Source organism: Hyla sarda, unplaced genomic scaffold, assembly GCF_029499605.1.
Source record: "Hyla sarda isolate aHylSar1 unplaced genomic scaffold, aHylSar1.hap1 scaffold_717, whole genome shotgun sequence".
In the NCBI taxonomy this organism is placed as follows: domain Eukaryota; kingdom Metazoa; phylum Chordata; class Amphibia; order Anura; family Hylidae; genus Hyla; species Hyla sarda.
This window is the reverse complement of record NW_026610737.1, coordinates 99,972-120,528: the sequence shown is the minus strand read 5'-3', so window position 1 is coordinate 120,528 and position 20,557 is coordinate 99,972. Positions and strand designations below refer to the sequence as shown.

Sequence of the window (20,557 nt, the reverse complement as noted above, 5' to 3'; positions counted from 1 at the left end):
CTATGTCCTTACTGAACACATACACATAGAGGTAGAGGAGATCTATGTCCTTACTGAACACACACACGGAGGTAGAGGAGATCTATGTCCTTACTGAACACACACACATGGAGGTAGAGGAGATCTATGTCCTTACTGAACACACACACATGGAGGTAGAGGAGATCTATGTCCTTACTGAACATACACATGGAGGTAGAGGAGATCTATGTCCTTACTGAACACATACATGGAGGTAGAGGAGATCTATGTCCTTACTGAACACATACACATGGAGGTAGAGAAGATCTATGTCCTTACTGAACACATACACATGGAGGTGTAGAGGAGATCTATGTCCTTCCTGAACACACACATGGAGGTAGAGGAGATCTATGTCCTTACTGAACACATACATGGAGGTAGAGGAGATCTATGTCCTTACTGAACACACACATGAAGGTAGAGGAGATCTATGTCCTTACTGAACACATACATGGAGGTAGAGGAGATCTATGTCCTTACTGAACACACACATGGAGGTAGAGGAGATCTATGTCCTTACTGAACACATACATGGAGGTAGAAGAGATCTATGTCCTTACTGAACACATACATGGAGGTAGAGGAGATCTATGTCCTTACTGAACACACACATGGAGGTAGAGGAGATCTATGTCCTTACTGAACACATACACATGGAGGTAGAGGAGATCTATGTCCTTACTGAACATATACACATGGAGGTGTAGAGGAGATCTATGTCCTTACTGAACACATACACACATGGAGGTAGAGGAGATCTATGTCCTTACTGAACACACACATGGAGGTAGAGGAGATCTATGTCCTTACTGAACACACACATGGAGGTAGAGGAGATCTATGTCCTTACTGAACACATACACATGGAGGTAGAGGAGATCTATGTCCTTACTGAACACATACACATGGAGGTAGAGGAGATCTATGTCCTTACTGAACACACACATGGAGGTAGAAGAGATCTATGTCCTTACTGAACACACACACACACGGAGGTAGAGGAGATCTATGTCCTTACTGAACACACACATGGAGGTAGAGGAGATCTATGTCCTTACTGAACACATACACATGGAGGTGTAGAGGAGATCTATGTCCTTACTGAACACATACACATGGAGGTGTAGAGGAGATCTATGTCCTTACTGAACACACACACATGGAGGTAGAGGAGATCTATGTCCTTACTGAACACACACACATGGAGGTAGAGGAGATCTATGTCCTTACTGAACACACACATGGAGGTAGAGGAGATCTATGTCCTTACTGAACACACACACATGGAGGTAGAGGAGATCTATGTCCTTACTGAACACACACATGGAGGTAGAGGAGATCTATGTCCTTACTGAACACATACATGGAGGTAGAGGAGATCTATGTCCTTACTGAACACACACACATGGAGGTGTAGAGGAGATCTATGTCCTTACTGAACACATACATGGAGGTAGAGGAGATCTATGTCCTTACTGAACACACACACATGGAGGTAGAGGAGATCTATGTCCTTACTGAACACATACACATGGAGGTAGAGGAGATCTATGTCCTTACTGAACACACACATGGAGGTAGAGGAGATCTATGTCCTTACTGAACACACACATGGAGGTAGAGGAGATCTATGTCCTTACTGAACACATACACATGGAGGTGTAGAGGAGATCTATGTCCTTACTGAACACATACACATGGAGGTAGAGGAGATCTATGTCCTTACTGAACACATACACATGGAGGTAGAGGAGATCTATGTCCTTACTGAACACACATACATGGAGGTAGAGGAGATCTATGTCCTTACTGAACACATACACATGGAGGTAGAAGAGATCTATGTCCTTACTGAACACATACACATGGAGGTAGAGGAGATCTATGTCCTTACTGAACACATACACATGGAGGTAGAGGAGATCTATGTCCTTACTGAACACATACACATGGAGGTAGAGGAGATCTATGTCCTTACTGAACACATACACATGGAGGTAGAGGAGATCTATGTCCTTACTGAACACGAAGGGGGCATTTTATTTTTTGATATTAGTTCTTTTTTTCTTTTCTTGTGTGACTCTGCCAAATTTATTGAATGGTTGCAGGGCATTTTATACATTTTGTGGAGGATACGTTTTCTGAAATTTCACACTTCACATACACCAAAAAGCTAAGCTAAGTATGTGCTGGTGTAGAATTGAGACTTTTTGGTTGTTTTTTAGCGATTGCATTTTTTGCGGTTGATAAACTCATTACCTCACAAAACTAACCTTAACATCTGGTTTGTACACTTTAAAAAATAAAAAAAGGTGTAAACCAAAAAGCCTGAGTTGCAGTGCTGCACCAAAATAGAGACAAATCTACTCACAAAAACAGTAACAAGTAACAGCTGCTCCATCCTTCGTTGCTGTGACGATGCCTGGGCCAATTAGGGGACTTAGACAATAAGCAAATTTCATCTGGCCTCTGCATTTACGCGCTCCTTCGGTGGGCAAAAATGTTACACATTGCCTGTGTTACTATCTACACTCACTCCTGCCACTTGACCAAACTTTTCTGCACTGCTATCTAGGATTTGACTTTGCTTGCTTGACTTATCTCTGTCTGTTTGTTAATTCACTGTGTTTTAACCCCTTAAGGACCGGGGGTTTTCCGTCTTTGCATTTTCGTTTTTTGCTCCTTGCCTTTAAAAAATCATAACTCTTTCAATTTTGCACCTAGAAATCCATATTATGGCTTATTTTTTGCGCCACCAATTCTACTTTGTAATGTCGTCAGTCATTGTGCCCAAAAATCTACGGTGAAACGGAAGAAAAAATCATTGTGAGACAAAATTGAAAAAAAACGCATTTTTGTAACTTTTGGGGGCTTCCATTTCTATGTGGTACATTTTTCGGTAAAAATGACACCTGATATTTATTCTGTAGGTCCATACGGTTAAAATGATACCCTACTTATATAGGTTTGATTTTGTCGGACTTCTGGAAAAAATCATAACTTCATGCAGGAAAATTTATACATTTAAAATCGTCATTTCTGACCCCTATAACTTTTTTATTTTTCCGTGTATGGGGCAGTATGGGGGCTCATTTTTTGTGCCGTGATCTGAAGTTTTTAACGGTACCATTTTTGCATTGATAGGACTTATTGATCACTTTTTATTCATTTTTAAATGATATAAAAAGTGACAAAAAAATGCACTATTTTGGACTTTGGATTTTTTTTGCGCGCACGCCATTGACTGTGCGGCTTAATTAATGATATATTTTTATAATTCGGACATTTCCGCACGCGGCGATACCATATATGTTTATTTTTATTTACACTGTGTTTTTTTTTTATGGGAAAAGGGGGGTGATTCAAACTTTTAATAGGGAAGGGGTTAAATGATATTTATTCACTTTTTTTCCCACTTTTTTGTTGCAGTGTTATAGCTCCCATAGGGACCTATAACACTGCACACACTGATCTTTTACATTGATCACTGGTTTCTCTTAAGAAACCAGTGATCGATGATTCTGCCGCTTGACTGCTCATGTCTGGATCTCAGGCACTGAGCAGTCATTCGGCGATCGGACAGCGAGGAGGCAGGTAGGGGCCCTCCCGCTGTCCTGTAAGCTGTTCGGGATGCCACAATTTCGCCGCGGCTATCCCGAACAGCCCCCACTGAGCTAACCGGCATGGTTTCAGTTTCACTTTAGACGCGGCGTTCAACTTTGAACGCCGCGTCTAAAGGGTTAATAGCGCGCGGCACAGCGATCAATGCCGCGTTCTATTAGCCACGGGTCTCGGCCCACGCCGTGGCCCCGCGTTATAGATCGGGAGTGGACACACGACGTTTCAGTACGTCATGTGTCCTTAAGGGGTTAATATTTCTCCTTGTTGTTTGACTGTTTAACCCATTGTGTCCTGACCTGCTTCCCTTTTTCTGTATGGTGTTTTCTTATTGTACTGAACATTGCTATGCCCAGAACTTTAGTAGGCTAGGAACTGGCACCAGGCCACCCTATGAAGGAGGTGGGCACCTCAAAAGTCAGGCTCAGATTCCTCATGGCCGCACTTATTCCTACACAACACTCCTCCTGTATGTGACACACATATAAAGAGAATGTGGTTGACAGACATACTGTATAAACACATTAAATGTGCAATAAAAAGCAAATTGAAAAGTTTCTCTAATCTTTGCCAAGATGATGAAAGTGACACAAGCTTCACATATTCTTCAGATTAAAGACAATTTATTTGATTTTGTGGGAAATACAAGAGACATAATTGTGTGAGTGTTGATTATTGGAAGGTGAACCGTGCTCTCTAGACATATTTCTCTATAAAACAGGAGAAAAGTGTTATGGGATTAGTAGGAGGTTAAACAAGTAAAGATACAAGGGTTAAAGAGTAATTAAAAGTTACCGGTATTTAACTTGTCCCCAGCCACAGGATAGGGGATAAGTGTCAGATCTCTGGCTCTCCAATAGACAATGAATGGAGGGATAGTGGGTCTGCGTGACTCACTGCTTCATTTAAATCAAAGGTTCAGAGGTCTTCTTGGGATTACGGGAGGTCATAGCAGTCTGACCCCTGTGATCTCACATTCCCTATTCTTTGGATGGGGATAGTTGATGTAACTCAGAATACCCTATTTAACTATTTTATACCCTTTAGCTATATTTGTGACAGAAATGAAAAAGTATTATAGAAGTGACACATTCATGACTAACCAGAATGACTTTTTGTTCTTATAGGCATTACAATAATAGTAATACATTTCTGAAGAAATGTATCACAAATACTTCACTATTACAATAGAAAAATGATATTCTTGAGCTTTTGGAGCCCAGAGACTCCTTCATCAAAGAGGCTACAGAATGACTGCAAGCAAAGCCCAACATGCAAGAGGTATTACACATTGTACATGGGGCATATGTCTATCCCAAGCTTAGTGTGTGTATGTGTATATATATATATATATATATATATATATTCAGTCCTATCCCAACCCTCATGTGCACATGAATACATATCCTGTTGTAAAATGTCTCATCACATATAATATGGCTAAATATTTATCCATACAAGCGGGCGAAACATGCCTGACAATACGGTTTGCCTTCCTGTTCTCGGAAGGTGCCTTTGTTAAGTTGCCGTAAGCAAAAAGTGCAACTCAAATGCTGTGGATGAAACTTGCGTCCCATTGCGGTCACACATCGCCCAGTTATAGGCTTATCGCACCCAGCGCAGAGTGAGCCACGACACGAGTGGTAATGGGTCTCGCACAGCGGAAGGCCATCATTCTCAAAGAAACTTCCATTAAGGAATGGGGTGTGACACACCTACAAGAAAGCACAACATGATAACATGAACATAAGGGCACAATATGGAAGAGATTAGAATTAAATTACAATTAGATTTCCCAAAAATAAATAATGACCCCCCCCCCCAACCGGTACCTCAAATACTGCAACAAAGTAGAATAAATAGTGTCTTCTATTGTTTCCGAAAAAGGGAGATGGCTGTGTCATTCAGTGGTGGACATGGCCACCTGTGCAGAAGAGACTGACCGGGAAGGTACATATTGGCACCAATGACAAAGTAAGAGGTAGGTGGAGTGTCCTTAAAAATTATTTCAGGGACTTAGGCCGCAAGCTTAAGGCAAGGACCTCCAAGGTAGTATTTTCTGAAATACTACCAGTACCACGAGCCACACCAGAGAGGCAGCGGGAGATCAGGGAGGTAAACAAGTGGCTCAGAAGCTGGTGTAGGAAGGAAGGGTTTGGGTTCATGGAGAACTGGGCTGACTTCGCTGTCGGTTACCGGCTCTACCGTAGGGACGGGCTGCACCTCAATGGGGAGGGTGCAGCTTTGCTTGGGGAGAAGATGGCTAGAAGTGTGGAGGAGTGTTTAAACTAGGGACTTGGGGGGAGGCAACCTACAGCAAAGAGGGGGAAGATAGTGTAGATAGAGAGGGGGGAATTATAAATGTACCTGGGGGTGGAGCGGAGGGAGGGGTTAGAATAGCTAATAGGAATAGGCTTCATAGGAAAATAAAACTTACACCCTTGAATCCCATTAACCCCAATAACATAAAGGATGGAAATGTAAAGTGTATGTTCACAAATGCCAGAAGCCTAGCAAATAAAATGGGGGAGCTTGAGGCCTTGATACTGGAGGAACATATTGATATAGTTGGGGTCACTGAGACATGGCTGGTGATATAGTTGGGGTCACTGAGACATGGCTGGTGATATAGTTGGGGTCACTGAGACATGGCTGGTGATATAGTTGGGGTCACTGAGACATGGCTGGTGATATAGTTGGGGTCACTGAGACATGGCTGGTGATATAGTTGGGGTCACTGAGACATGGCTGGTGATATAGTTGGGGTCACTGAGACATGGCTGGACTCCTCGTATGACTGGGCTGTCAATCTGCAGGGGTTTACATTGTTTCGCAAGGATAGAATGAACAGAAAAGGTGGTGGAGTCTGTCTGTATGTAAGAAGTGGTATGAAAGTCAGTGTGAACGATGCCATAGTGTGTGATGATTCTGAGGAGGTGGAATCACTGTGGGTAGAATTACAAAAGGAGGGAAATACTGAAAAAATAATATTTGGGGTAATCTACAGACCCCCTAATATCACTGAAGAGATAGAAGTTCGGCTTCATAAACAAATAGAGAGGGCCGCCCGGGCAGGTACAGTGGTAATAATGGGAGATTTTAACTATCCAGATATAGATTGGGGTCCGGGGTTGGCTAAAACTACAAAGGGGCGACAATTCCTAAATTTATTGCAGGATAATTTTATGGGCCAGTTTGTGGAGGACCCAACAAGAAGTGATGCCTTGTGGGATCTGATCATTTCCAACAACGCAGAGCTGGTTGGTAATGTAACTGTGCGGGAAAACCTTGGTAATAGCGACCACAATATAGTTACTTTTCACTTAAAATGTAGAAAACAAAGACAGACGGGGAAGGCAAAAACATATAACTTTAAAAAGGCAAATTTCCCTGGGCTGAGAGCTGCACTACAGGACATAGACTGGGGGAGGGGTTCTCAAATACTGATACAGAAGGTAAATGGGACATCTTTAAATCAACTCTAAATAATTATACAGCTAAATATATACCAAAGGGGAACAAATATAAACCATTAAAACTAAATCCTACATGGCTGACAAATGATGTTAAAAGAGCAATAAACAACAAAAAAATAGCCTTCAAAAAATACAAATCTGATGAGTCAGCGATAACATTTAAACAGTACAAAGAGCTTAATAAAATCTGTAAAAATGTAATAAAAACAGCAAAAATTCTAAATGAGAGACAGGTGGCCAAAGAAAGCAAAACTAATCCTAAATATTTTTTTTAGATATATAAATGCAAAAAAAACAAGGACAGAGCATGTAGGACCCCTTAATAATGATAATGGGGAGGTTGTCACGGGCGATCAAGAGAAAGCGGAGCTACTGAATGGGTTCTTTAGTTCTGTATACACTATGGAAGAAGGAGCTGACATTGGCCAGGTCAGTGCTGGTAACACATCATGTACAGGTCAGTGCTGGTAACACATCATGTACAGGTCAGTGCTGGTAACACATCATGTAATGTACTGAACTGGCTTAATGTAGAGATGGTACAAGGTAAGTTAAGTGATTTAAATGTAAGCAAATCTCCAGGGCCGGATGGACTACACCCAAGAGTTCTTAGAGAGGTAAGTTCAGTAATATCTGTACCCCTGTTCATGATATTTAGAGATTCTCTGGTGTCTGGTATTGTGCCAAGGGACTGGCGCAAGGCGAATGTGGTGCCAATCTTCAAAAAGGGCTCTAGGTCTTCCCCAGGAAACTATAGACCGGTAAGTTTAACGTGCATTTTGGGTAAATTGTTTGAAGGACTTATAAGGGATTACATACAGGAATACATAGGGGATAATTGTATTATAAATGATAACCAGCATGGGTTTACTAAGGAGAGAAGTTGTCAAACCAATCTAATTTGCTTTTATGAAGAGGTGAGTAGAAGCCTTGACAGAGGAATGGCTGTGGATATAGAGGGGGGCTGTGTATATAGAGGGGGCTGTGTATATAGGGGGGGGCTGTGTATATAGAGGGGGGCTGTGTATATAGAGGGGGGGCTGTGTATATAGAGGGGGGCTGTGTATACTAATAACCTGCATGCATCGTATGTCTTAGGGGGGATTAAACTGTCAGAGTCACTGGTAGAGAAGGATCTGGGTGACTTGTAGATCACAGACTACAGAATAGCACAATGTCAGGCTGCTGCTTCCAAAGCCGGCAGGATATTGTCATGTATAAAAAGAGGCATGGACTCAAGGGACAGGGACATAATACTCCCCCTTTATAAAGCATTGGTACGGCCTCACCTGGAATATGCTGTTCAGTTTTGGGCACCTGTCCATAAAAGGGACACTGCGGAGCTGGAAAGGGTGCAGAGACGCGTGACTAAACTAATATGGGGCCTGGAACATCTTAGCTATGAGGAGCGATTAAAGGAGTTACAATTGTTTAGTCTTGAGAAGAGACGTATAAGGGGGGATATGATAAACGTATTTAAGTATATTAATGGCCCATACAAAAAATATGGAGAAAAACTGTTCCAGTTTAAACCCCCCCAAAGGACGAGGGGGCACTCCCTCCGTCTGGAGAAGAAAAAGTTTAGTCTCAAGGGGCGACACGCCTTCTTTACCGTGAGGACTGTGAATTTATGGAACGGTCTACCTCAGGAACTGGTCACAGCAGGAACAATTAACAGCTTTAAAACAGGATTAGATACATTCATGGAACAAAATAACATTAATGCTTATGAAGAAATATAAAATCCCATCCCTTCCCCAATATCGCGCCACACCCCTACCCCTTAATTCCCTGGTTGAACTTGATGGACATATGTCTTTTTTCGACCGTACTAACTATGTAACTATGTTGTGCGCTTAGACCACTGGCGACAGCGGTTTTGTGTGACTATTGTAGATGTGATAAAAGCCATGGAGTTTACATTCTTCCCAGTGAGTTCCTTATCTATCCTGAAAGGACTGGCATTTAAAGAGAATGACCTATTGTTTATATCAAGTTTATGGTAAACATTTCTCTGGATTTCTTTTTTTTTTTGTTCACCACTATATTATAAAATTTTAATTTTTTTTTATAAAGATGATGAAGTTTTCATTGTGGCCACCATATAATAGGCTGACACAAATGGGGGCTGTGAGTCTGACAGCCCATCTAAAGACCCAAACAAACAGTTGCATAGATCCTTGTGATGCTCTTCCATGGTTTTTCGTGATGCTCTTAGTTCAGGTCCCAAGACCTCGTCAGGCTGCCTAGCATGCACTTCTATTGCTGTCTCTGGGTTTTGTTTGTATGCACTCCAGTTTTTTCCTAGTAATTTATTTCGTCCTACATAAAGTGACACCAAGAGCATAGAAATACTATCAGCACCGATATAATGTACTCACGTGACACACAAAACATTGAGGATGCCATAATCCATTTAGCGCTGATATGTAACTTTCCTTCACAGGTTCAGAACAACCGGCACAAACTGTTCCAAACAGACGATAATAATCATATGAGCAATAGGGATCACTGTCCTTCTCGTGGAATCCTGCGTGTAACAGGAAAAGCGGACACTGTTCATACACAGCTAAATGTAAGGTACAAAGTAGGGATCGACCGTTATCGTTTTTTTAGGGCCGATATCGATAATCTGTGGCCTTTCAGGCCGATAGCCGATAACTTATACCGATATTCCGGTATAAGTTATCGGCTATTTCTCCACCCTCCAAGAAGCCACTGCAGATCATTGATTTAAAGCGGGCGCTTTAAATCAATGAACTGCAGCGGTTTGGCTGAATCAGAGACCACCGCCGCCACCCGCTTCTCTGCCCCTGCCTGTCCGGGGGTCCTCCCAACCACTGCCGCTGCCCCCCAGCCGGGACATTATCGGATTATCGGCAAGGTAATTGCAGATACCGATAACGTCGAAAATCGTGAATATCGGCCGATAATATCGGCCAAACCGATAATCGGTCGATCCCTAGTACAAAGTCATCTCATGCACATAACTCTAGTAAAAAGACATTGTGGCATTTATTACAACATATTTAGGTCCTCAAAAAAGCAGTATCATGGGGGGGGGGGGGGGTAAAGGAACGTACATATATAAGGATGTAAAGAATTCAGGCAGCACATAGTGTTACATATTTATATATATATATATATATATATATATATATATATATGGACATCTTGAATTCATGCAGCAGATAGTGTTACATATATAAGGACATATAGTATATAGTGGATAACACTATAGAGGACAGTGCACTGTATATAGTAGATAACACTATAGAGGACAGTGCACTGTGTACAGCAGATGACACCATAGAGGACAGTGAACTGTGTATAGTTGATAAAACAATAGAGGACATAACAATTTTGCACATTGATCTGCATAGGTTGGAGGTTTGGGCTGAGAAGTGGCAGATGAGGAGACACTGATATAGACACTGATATTATGCAAATGGAGAGGATAAAAATCAGGCTGGGAATGTGTATTAAATGGGGAATACACTGGGGAAGACTGACATAGAAAAGGACTGAGGAGTTTTATAGTTGACAGTAAATGTGACTGTAGAGACCAGTGCCAGGCAGAAAGAAAGAAAGAAAGATATAGTGGAGCTGAAGAGGGTTAAAAAATTAGCAACCAGAGTAATACAGGGAATGGGAGGACTACAGTACCCAGAAAGATTTTCAGAATTAGGGTTATTTAGTTTAGAAAAACGGCTTAGGGGAGACCAAATAACTATGTATAATATATCAGGACAGTACAAAAATCTCTCCATGATCTATTTATACCCAGGACTGTATATATAACAAGGAGGTGACCTAATAATATATATATAATATATCAGGACAGTACAGAGATCTCTCCATGATCTATTTATACCCAGGACTGTATATATAACAAGGAGGAGACCTAATAATATATATAATATATCAGGACAGAAGAAAAATCTCTCCATGATCTATTTATACCCAGGACTGTATATACAACAAGGAGGTGACCAAATAATATATATATATATATATATATATATATATATATATATATATTATATCAGGACAGTACAAAGATCTCTCCATGATCTATTTATACCCAGGACTGTATATATAACAAGGAGGAGACCTAATAATATATATAATATATCAGGACAGAAGAAAAATCTCTCCATGATCTATTTATACCCAGGACTGTATATACAACAAGGAGGTGACCTAATAATATATATAATATATCAGGACAGTACAGAGATCTCTCCATGATCTATTTATACCCAGGACTGTATATATAACAAGGAGGTGACCTAATAATATATATAATATATCAGGACAGTACAGAGATCTCTCCATGATCTATTTAAACCCAGGACTGTATATATAACAAGGAGGTGACTAATAATATATATAATATATCAGGACAGTACAGAGATCTCTCCATGATCTATTTATACCCAGGACTGTATATATAACAAGGAGGTGACCTAATAATATATATAATATATCAGGACAGTACAGAGATCTCTCCATGATCTATTTATACCCAGGACTGTATATATAACAAGGAGGTGACTAATAATATATATAATATATCAGGACAGTACAGAGATCTCTCCATGATCTATTTATACCCAGGACTGTATATATAACAAGGAGGTGACCTAATAATATATATATAATGTATCAGGACAGTACAGAGATTTCTCCGTGATCTATTTATACCCAGGGCTGTATATATAAAAAGGAGGTGACCTAATAATATATATAATATATCAGGACAGTACAGAGATCTCTCCATGATCTATTTATACCCAGGACTGTATATATAACAAGGAGGTGACCTAAAAATATATATAATATATCAGGACAGTACAGAGATCTCTCCATGATCTATTTATACCCAGGACTGTATATATAACAAGGGGGTGACCTAATAATATATATATAATATATCAGGACAGTACAGAGATCTCTCCATGATCTATTTATACCCAGGACTGTATATATAACAAGGAGGTGACCTAATAATATATATAATATATCAGGACAGTACAGAGATCTCTCCATGATCTATTTATACCCAGGACTGTATATATAACAAGGAGGTGACCTAAAAATATATATAATATATCAGGACAGTACAGAGATCTCTCCATGAACTATTTATACCCAGGACTGTATATATAACAAGGAGGTGACCTAATAATATATATAATATATCAGGACAGTACAGAGATCTCTCCATGATCTATTTATACCCAGGACTGTATATATAACAAGGAGGTGACCTAATAATATATATATATATCAGGACAGTACAGAGATCTCTCCATGATCTATTTTTACCCAGAGCCATAGATTTATTTTGATGCCATATTGGAGTCGGGAAGGAATTTTTTCCCTAGTGCAGGGCAATTAACAACATCCTCATAAGGGTTTTTTGTAGGGATGCACCGATATATCGGCGGCCGATACATATCGGCCGAAAATAGCTATTTCGGCAAAATGCAGAAACAACAAAAAATGTGCCGATAATGACCCACCTCCCCTGCCCGCCCACAGCACAAGTTACAAACACTGCCAGTGGCAGAGGCACTCCTCGTGGGGGGTGCAGGGGGGGGGGTGCGCTCTCCGGTATAGGAATGCTATTTATGTGCCCGGGCCGGCTCCCGTGTGTGGCTGCAGGCGGGGGCCGGCCAGAGCATATAAAAACTAATACTGTATACTAAGAACCAGGGGGCCTCCAGCTGTTGTGAAACCATAACTCCCAGCATGCCCGAACCGGCAAAGGCTGTCCGGGCATGCTGGGAGTTGTAGTTTCACAACAGCTGGAGGCCCCCTGGTTTTTAGTATACTGTATTAGGCTTTATATGCTCTGGCCGGCCCCCGCCTGCAGCCACACACGGGAGCCGGCCCGGGCACATAAAAAGAAGTATTCCTATCCCGGACATCCCTGTGTCCCGAAAAATCTTTCCGGGACATAAGGATGTCCGCCGGTCACTCACCATTCCCCGGCGTCCTCCTGCGATCCTCCTTCGGTCCCTCGCTTCTCCACCTCTATGGTCGTACGCACGGGACGTCACTGACAACCATAGAGACGCAGGAGGACCGCAGGATCGTCGCAGGAGAATGCGCGCTGGCCGGGTCCTGGTAAGTGATCGTGTCATCTTCTTGAGTGTTCCGGTCACCGCTCCTCCGGTCCCGGCGCCTACTGCTATGGTCCATAGGCCATAGCAGTAGATGTGACCCCGGGCCAGAGGAACGGTGACCGGAACACTGTGGGGGGCAGCAGTACAGACATACAGCCTCCAGCCATACACTGTATATGGCTGGAAGCTGTATGTCTGTGGGGTGGGGGGAAGCTGCCTACTATTGTGGGGGAACTGCTGACCTAATGTGGGGGGGAGCTGCCTACAAATGTGGGGGGAGCTGCCTGATATTGTGGGGGGGAGCTGCCTAATATTGTTGGGGGGAGCTGCCTAATATTGTTGGGGGGAGCTGCCTGATATTGTGGGGGGGAGCTGCCTAATATTGTTGGGGGGAGCTGCCTAATATTGTTGGGGGGGGGAGCTGCCTAATATTGTTGGGGGGAGCTGCCTAATATTGTTGGGGGGAGCTGCCTGATATTGTGGGGGGGAGCTGCCTAATATTGTGGGGGGGAGCTGCCTACAAATGTGGGGGAACTGCCTAATATTGTGGGGGAACCGCCTACTATTGTGGGGAACCTGCCTACTATTGTGGGGGAACTGCTGACCTAATGAGGGGGGGAGCTGCCTACAAATGTGGGGGGAGCTGCCTAATATTGTTGGGGGGAGCTGCCTAATATTGTGTGGGAACTGCCTACTATTGTTGGGGGGAGCTGCCTACTATTGTGGCAAACCTGCCTACTATTGTGGGGGAAAAGCTGACCTAATATGGGGGACTGCCTACTATTGTGGGGAACCTGCCTACTATTGTGGGGGAACTGCTGACCTAATGTGGGGGGGAGCTGCCTAAAAATGTGGGGGAGCTGCCTAATATTGTTGGGGGGAGCTGCCTAATATTGTGTGGGAACTGCCTACTATTGTTGGGGGGAGCTGCCTACTATTGTGGGGAACCTGCCTACTATTGTGGGGGAGCTGCCTACTATTGCGGGGGAGCTGCCTACTATTGCGGGGGAACTCCCGACCTAATGTGGGGGAGCTGGCAATCTAATGTGGGGGAATCTAATCTAATCTAATGAGCGGAGCGCTGCATTTTACCAGAAGATGGGGAGAAGTCATTTTCGGTATTGGTTTCGGCCGGACATTTTTTTTTATTTCGGTTTCGTTTCGGTTCTGAAATTTCCATTTCGGTGCACCTCTAGTTTTTTGTCTTCATCTGGATCAACACAGTAGGGGAACAATAGCGATATAGGATAAACTTCATGGACTCTGGTCTTTTTTCAGCCTTATGAACTATGAAACTATGGTGGTCATGGTGTCATTGAGACAGCTCAGATGCTATCAAGTAGCAGATTTTTTTGGTTTTTATGATTTTCTGCACATATAGTAATAAGGGGGATATGTAGGAGTGAATTCTCAAGTGACATCCTTTCCTGAATTAACCTGTTGGGGCCGAAGGGTGCATGCATACGCCCTTGCCTCCTGGTACTTAAGGACGAAGGGCGTATCCATACGCCCATGGGAATTTCGGTCCCCGCCGCGCGCTGGGCGGGGACCGGACCGGGGTGACTGCTGATATCAATCAGCAGGCACCCCGTGCAAATTCACACTTTTGATTTGCGCCGATTCCGGATCATACGGGTCTATGGTGACCTGGTGACCCGGAATATAAGGGGGATCGCGGTTGTCTAAGACACCTGCGATCCCCCTGAAGGGATAGGAGTGAGGTAGCAGGGGTGCCACCCCTCCTATCCCTGCTATTGGTGGTCTAGACGCGACCACCAATAGCAGATTGGGGGCGGGGGGGTTAACTTTCGTTTTCCCCGTCCTGCCCACCCACAATAGGCGGGGCAGGACGGGGAAACCGGCGGGGACAGGCGCCGAAGATCCACTTACCGATCCGGAGGCTACGGTGACCGGCGAGCGGCATGTCATGCGGCAGAAGAGGACGGCTCCCTGGATCCTACAGAAGCCGGTAAGTTGCCTAGCAACATCTGGAGGGCTACAGTCTGAGACCATTATACAGTGGTCTCTAACCTGTAGCCCTCCAGATGTTGCAAAACTACAACTCCCAACATGCCCAGACAGCTGTTTGGGCATGCTGGAATATTTAGTTTTGCAACAGCTGGAGGGCTGCAGTTTGAGACCATTATACAGTGGTCTCTAAACTGTATCCCTCCAGATCTTGCAAAACTATAACTCCTAGCATGCCCAAACAGCTGTTTGCTGTCTGGGCATGCTGGGATTTGTAGTTTTGCAACATCTGGAGGGTCACAGTTTGGAGATCACTGTGCAGTGGTCTATAAACTGTAGCCCTCCAGATGTTGCAAAACTGCAAATCCCAGCATGCCCAAACAGCATGCTTGGAGTTGTAGTTAAGTACCTCCAGCTGTTGCATAACTACATCTCCCAGCATGCAATTCGGCGATCCACTGACAGCCACTGACTGTCCAGGCATGCTGAGAATTTAGCAACAGCTGGAGGCACCCTGTTTGGGAATCACTGGCGTAGAATACCCCTATGTCCACCCCTATGCAATCCCTAATTTAGTCCTCAAATGCGCATGGCGCTCTCTCATTTTGGAGCCCTGTGGTATTTCAAATAAACAGTTTAGAGTCACATATGGGGTATTTCCGTACTCGGGAGAAATTGCACTACAAATTTTGGGGGGCTTTTTCTCCTTTTACCCCTTATGAAAAGGAAAAGTTGGGGGTTACACCAGCCTGTTAGTGTAAAAAAAATATAAATGTTAACACTAACATGCTGGTGTTGCCCCATACTTTTTATTTTCACAAGCAGTAAAAGGAAAAAAAGACCCCCAAAATTTGTAATGCAACTTCTCAATTGGAAATACCCCATATGTGGGTGTAAAATGCTCTGCGGACGCATAACAAGGCTCAGGAGTGAGAGCGCACTATGTACATTTGAGGCCTAAATTGGTGATTTGCACAGAGGTGGCTGATATTACAGCGGTTCTGACATAAATGCAAAAAAATAAATACCCACATGTGACCCCATTTTGGAAACTACACCCCTCACGGTACGTGACAAGGGGTATAGTGAGCCTTAACACCCCACACCCCCATTTCATTAAAATTGGATGGGAAAATGAAAAAAAAAATTTTCACTAAAATGCTGGTGTTACCCTACATTTTTCATGTTCACAAGGGAAAATAGGAAAAAAGCCCCTCAAAATTTGTAACCCCATTTCTTTGAGTAAGAAAATACCCCATATGTGGATGTAAAGTGCTCTGCGGGCAAACTACAATGCTTAGAAGAGAAGGAGCGCCCTTGGGATTTTGAAGAGAAAATTTGTCTGGAATTGAAGGCCACGTGTGTTTACAAAGCCCCCATAGTGCCAGAACAATGGACCCCCCCCCCACATGTGACCCCATTTTGGAAACTACACCCCTCACGTAACGTATTAAGGGGTGCAGTGAGCATTTACGCCCCACAGGTGTCTGACAGATTGTTGGAACAGTGGTCCGTGAAAATGAAAAATTTTATTTTTCATTTGCACAGCCCAATGTTCCAAAGATCTGTCAAACGCCAGTGGGGTGTAAATTCTCACTGCACCCCTTATTAAATTGTGTGAGGGGTGTAGTTTCCAAAATGGGGTCACATGTGGGGGATCCATTGTTCTGGCACCACGGGGGGCTTTGTAAACGCACATGGCCCGACTACTATTTAAAACGAATTCTCTTTCCAAAAGCTCAATGGCGCTCCTTCTCTTCTGAGCATTGTTGTTCGCCCGCAGAGCATTTTACGCCCTAACATGGGGTATTTCCATACTCAGAAGAGATGTGGTTACAAATTTTGGCATTTTCTCCCATTACCCTTTGTAAAAATGGTAAATTTGGGGAAAAAACTGCACTTCATTTAATTTACACATCCGATTTTAACGAAAAGTCCTCAAACACCTGTGGGGTGTTAAGGCTTTCGAGACCCCTTGTTACGTGCCTTGAAGGGTGCCATGTGGGGTTTTCTGCTGTTCTGGCACCATAGGGGCTTTCTAAATTTGACATGCCCCCCAAAAACCATTTCAGCAAAATTCACTTTCCAAAATGCCATTGTTGCTCCTTCCCTTCTGAGCCCTCTACTGTGCCTGCAGAACACTTGACATACACATATGAGGTATTTCCTTACTCGAGAGAAATTGGTTTACACATTTTTGGGGGCTTTTTCTCCTTTTACCACTTGTAAAAATTCAAAAACTGAGTCTACAAGAACATGCGAGTGTAAAAAATGAAGATTTTGAATTTTCTCCTTCACTTTGCTGCTATTCCTGTGAAACACCTAAAGGGTTAACACACTTACTGAATGTCATTTTGGATACTTTGAGGGGTGCAGTTTTTATAATAGGGTCATTTATGGGGTATTTCTAATACGAAGGCCCTTCAAATCCACTTCAAAACTGACCTGGTCCCTGAAAAATTCCGATTTTGAAAATTTTGTGAAAAATTTGAAAATTGCTGCTGAACTTTGTAGCCCTCTGATGTCTCCAAAAGTAAAAACATCTCAACTTTATGATGCAAATATAAAGAAGACATATTGTATGTGCAAATCAATATATAATTTATTTGGGATCTCTATTTTCCTTACAAGCAGAGAACTTCAAAGTTAGAAAAATGCTAAATTTTAAAATTTTTCATCTTATTTTTGCATTTTTCACCAAGAAATGATGCAAGTATCGCCGAAAATTTACCACTACCATAAAGTAGAATATGTCACGAAAAAACATTCTCGGAATCAAATTTATAAGTAAAAGCATCAGAGTTATTAATGCTTAAAGTGACAGTGGTCAGATTTGCAAAAAATGCTCCCGTCCTTAGGGTCATAATGGGCTCTGTCCCCAAGGGGTTAAAGGGGTACTTCGGTGGAAAACATTTTTTTTTTAGGTCTTTATAAAAGTCAACTGGTACCAGAAAATGAAACAGATTTGTAAATTACTTCTATTAAAAAATCTTTACCATTCACCTGTACTTTTTAGCAGCTGTATGCTATGAAATTCTGTTCTTTTTGAATTTATGTTTTGTCTTGTCCACAGTGCTCTCTGCTGACACCCGATGCCCGTATCAGGAACTGATCAGAGCAGCATAGGTTTTCTATGGGGATTTTCTCCTGCTCTGGACAGTTTCTGATACAGACATCAGGTGTCAGCAGAGAGCACTGTGGGCAAGACAAAAAAGAAATTTAAAAAGAACAGAATTTCCTCTGTAGCATACAGCTGCTAAAAAGTACAGGAAGGGTAAAGATTTTTTAATAGAAGTAATTTACAAATCTTTTTAACTTTCAATTTGGGAAAGGAGGAGGCATTGTGTTATTAAGAGGTAATTGTACAACACCTACAAAATGGACTAACCAGCTATAGCAAAATCTACAGTCTCTGTAATACTTGCAAGTTACCATTAAAGGAGAACTCCAGAATATAAAAATTGTCCTCCATACTGCTGGAGGAAAAAAAATAAAGATGTACATACCTTCCTTCGCTCCCCCGGGGCCTCCGATAACCGGCTCAGGTCTCCACCGCGATCCTCTTCCTGGTTGCCGGTGGCTGGGCCTGGGCCGAAAACGTCACCCTGCCGATCAGCCTATCGCCGACCACCAGCAACCAGGAAGAGGATCGTGGTGGAGACCTGAGCCTGTTACCGGAGGCACTGGGGGAGCGAAGGAAGGTATGTACATCTTTATTTTTTTACTGCCATTATTATATTCTGGAGTTCTCCTTTAACCCCTACAGATTGGAGGACAAAACACAGCTGTTTTTTAATACACATCAACATATAATTTTAAAATGAGGGTGATAAATGGAGGAACAGGTGAGACTGCACCTGTACAGATGGATTCCTATCTCCTATCATGTTATTTCTGTGCTCATACTTTTTGTGGTGACATTGTAATTTGTAACTGGAGCTTTCATTACCTATTATTGACAATTAACCCTTGTATTACGTGCTCTCCTGCAGCTTTTTGTGGTCAGGACTACAGATCTCTCACTGTCATCCATCCATGTTCTCTGTTTCTCCATGTACCAAGCTCCTCATGTTATGTTGATTATATATTTAATAAACTTGTTTTGTGCATTTGAAGTTTGTTCATGTGTGTTTGTGCTCCAATCTATAGGGAACAAGGGAGTGTAATTGTGATTCCTAATAATTGTTTGGAGTGTATCAGCTACAATTCGCCTGTTTGTCATTGATGTCATCTTAGGGTGCTTTCACACTATGAGCATTCATCGGTTATTAAATGTCCCTTTTCTGTGTGTAAACGTATGTATAATAACAGATGAAATAACGGATGAATAAATATTCATCTGTTAAGACCCGTTATAACATCCCTCATGTATGGCCGTAACACCTCTGCCTACAGACTCCCACAGCCGGGACTACTACTACTCCCATCATGGAACAGACTTCTTTCCATGATGGGAGTAGTAATTCCCTGGCTGTGGGAGTCTGCAGACAGCTGGGGAGGCTACATTAGTGTTTGTACTACTACCCCCATCATGGAACAGAGTCTGTTCCATGATGGGGGTTGTAGTACAGGGGCAGAGGGATTGATCGCACCGGGTTTCACTTCTGAGACCCGATGCGATAAGAAGTTATTAAGCAGATGCAATGTATATAGTGTGTTTTAACTTTCATTTTTAAATCCCTCGCAGGGACCCCTGAATGGCTGGTACTGAGGAGCCATTCATGGCTCTCAGCGGGAGATTTAAAAATTAACATTGTGAGTAGCAGGGGGGCCATATGTATATTAAAAGCGCTTTGGGGGCAAGATATATGGCACTGCAGGGGGGGACAGACATATAGCCTATATATCTAGCCCCCCAGCGCATTTATATTATGCCCCCTTCAGCGCATATATATATATATATATATATATATATATATATACACCCCACCGGCGCATTAATAAATGTATACCCCCCGCCGGCGCATTCATAAATGTATACCCCCTGCTGGCACATTAATAAATATATACCCCCGCCAGCACATTAATAATGTGCCTTTGTAGTGCAGCCATCTATATACATATGTCACCGCTGCGCTATGAATGAAAAGCATTCTAACAGCAGCCGGCGGCCCGATGCAGCGCACATATATATATACTCCCGCTGGTGCATTTATAAATGTATACCCCCTGCCGGCGCATTAATAAATATATACCCCCCAAGCGCATTATAAATGTATATCCCCCGCCAGCGCATTAATAAATGTATACCCCCCACCAGCGCATTAATAATGTGCTCTCACAGCACAGCCATCCATATACATATGTCACCGCTGCGCTATGAATGAAAAGCATTCT

At 42.7% G+C, this 20,557-nt stretch overlaps 1 protein-coding gene and 1 long non-coding RNA gene across 2 annotated transcripts in view; one reads left to right on the top strand and one right to left on the bottom strand.

The window, feature by feature from the left end:
* Window positions 1-20,557, top strand: part of LOC130344343 (uncharacterized) — a 59,483-nt gene that overhangs the window by 36,070 nt on the left and 2,856 nt on the right. The window contains exon 2 of the long non-coding RNA XR_008883294.1: window positions 4,770-4,923. This is a non-coding gene — a long non-coding RNA (uncharacterized LOC130344343). The remainder of the gene's footprint in view (window positions 1-4,769; window positions 4,924-20,557) is intronic.
* TGFB1I1 (transforming growth factor beta 1 induced transcript 1) overlaps window positions 5,084-20,557 on the bottom strand; it is a 109,595-nt gene continuing 94,121 nt past the window's right edge. The window contains exons 10-11 of the mRNA XM_056554427.1: window positions 9,500-9,648; window positions 5,084-5,357 (exon numbers count right to left, since the gene is read on the bottom strand). Coding sequence (XP_056410402.1) covers window positions 5,091-5,357; window positions 9,500-9,648 — 416 coding nt within the window. The 3' untranslated portion in view covers window positions 5,084-5,090. The remainder of the gene's footprint in view (window positions 5,358-9,499; window positions 9,649-20,557) is intronic.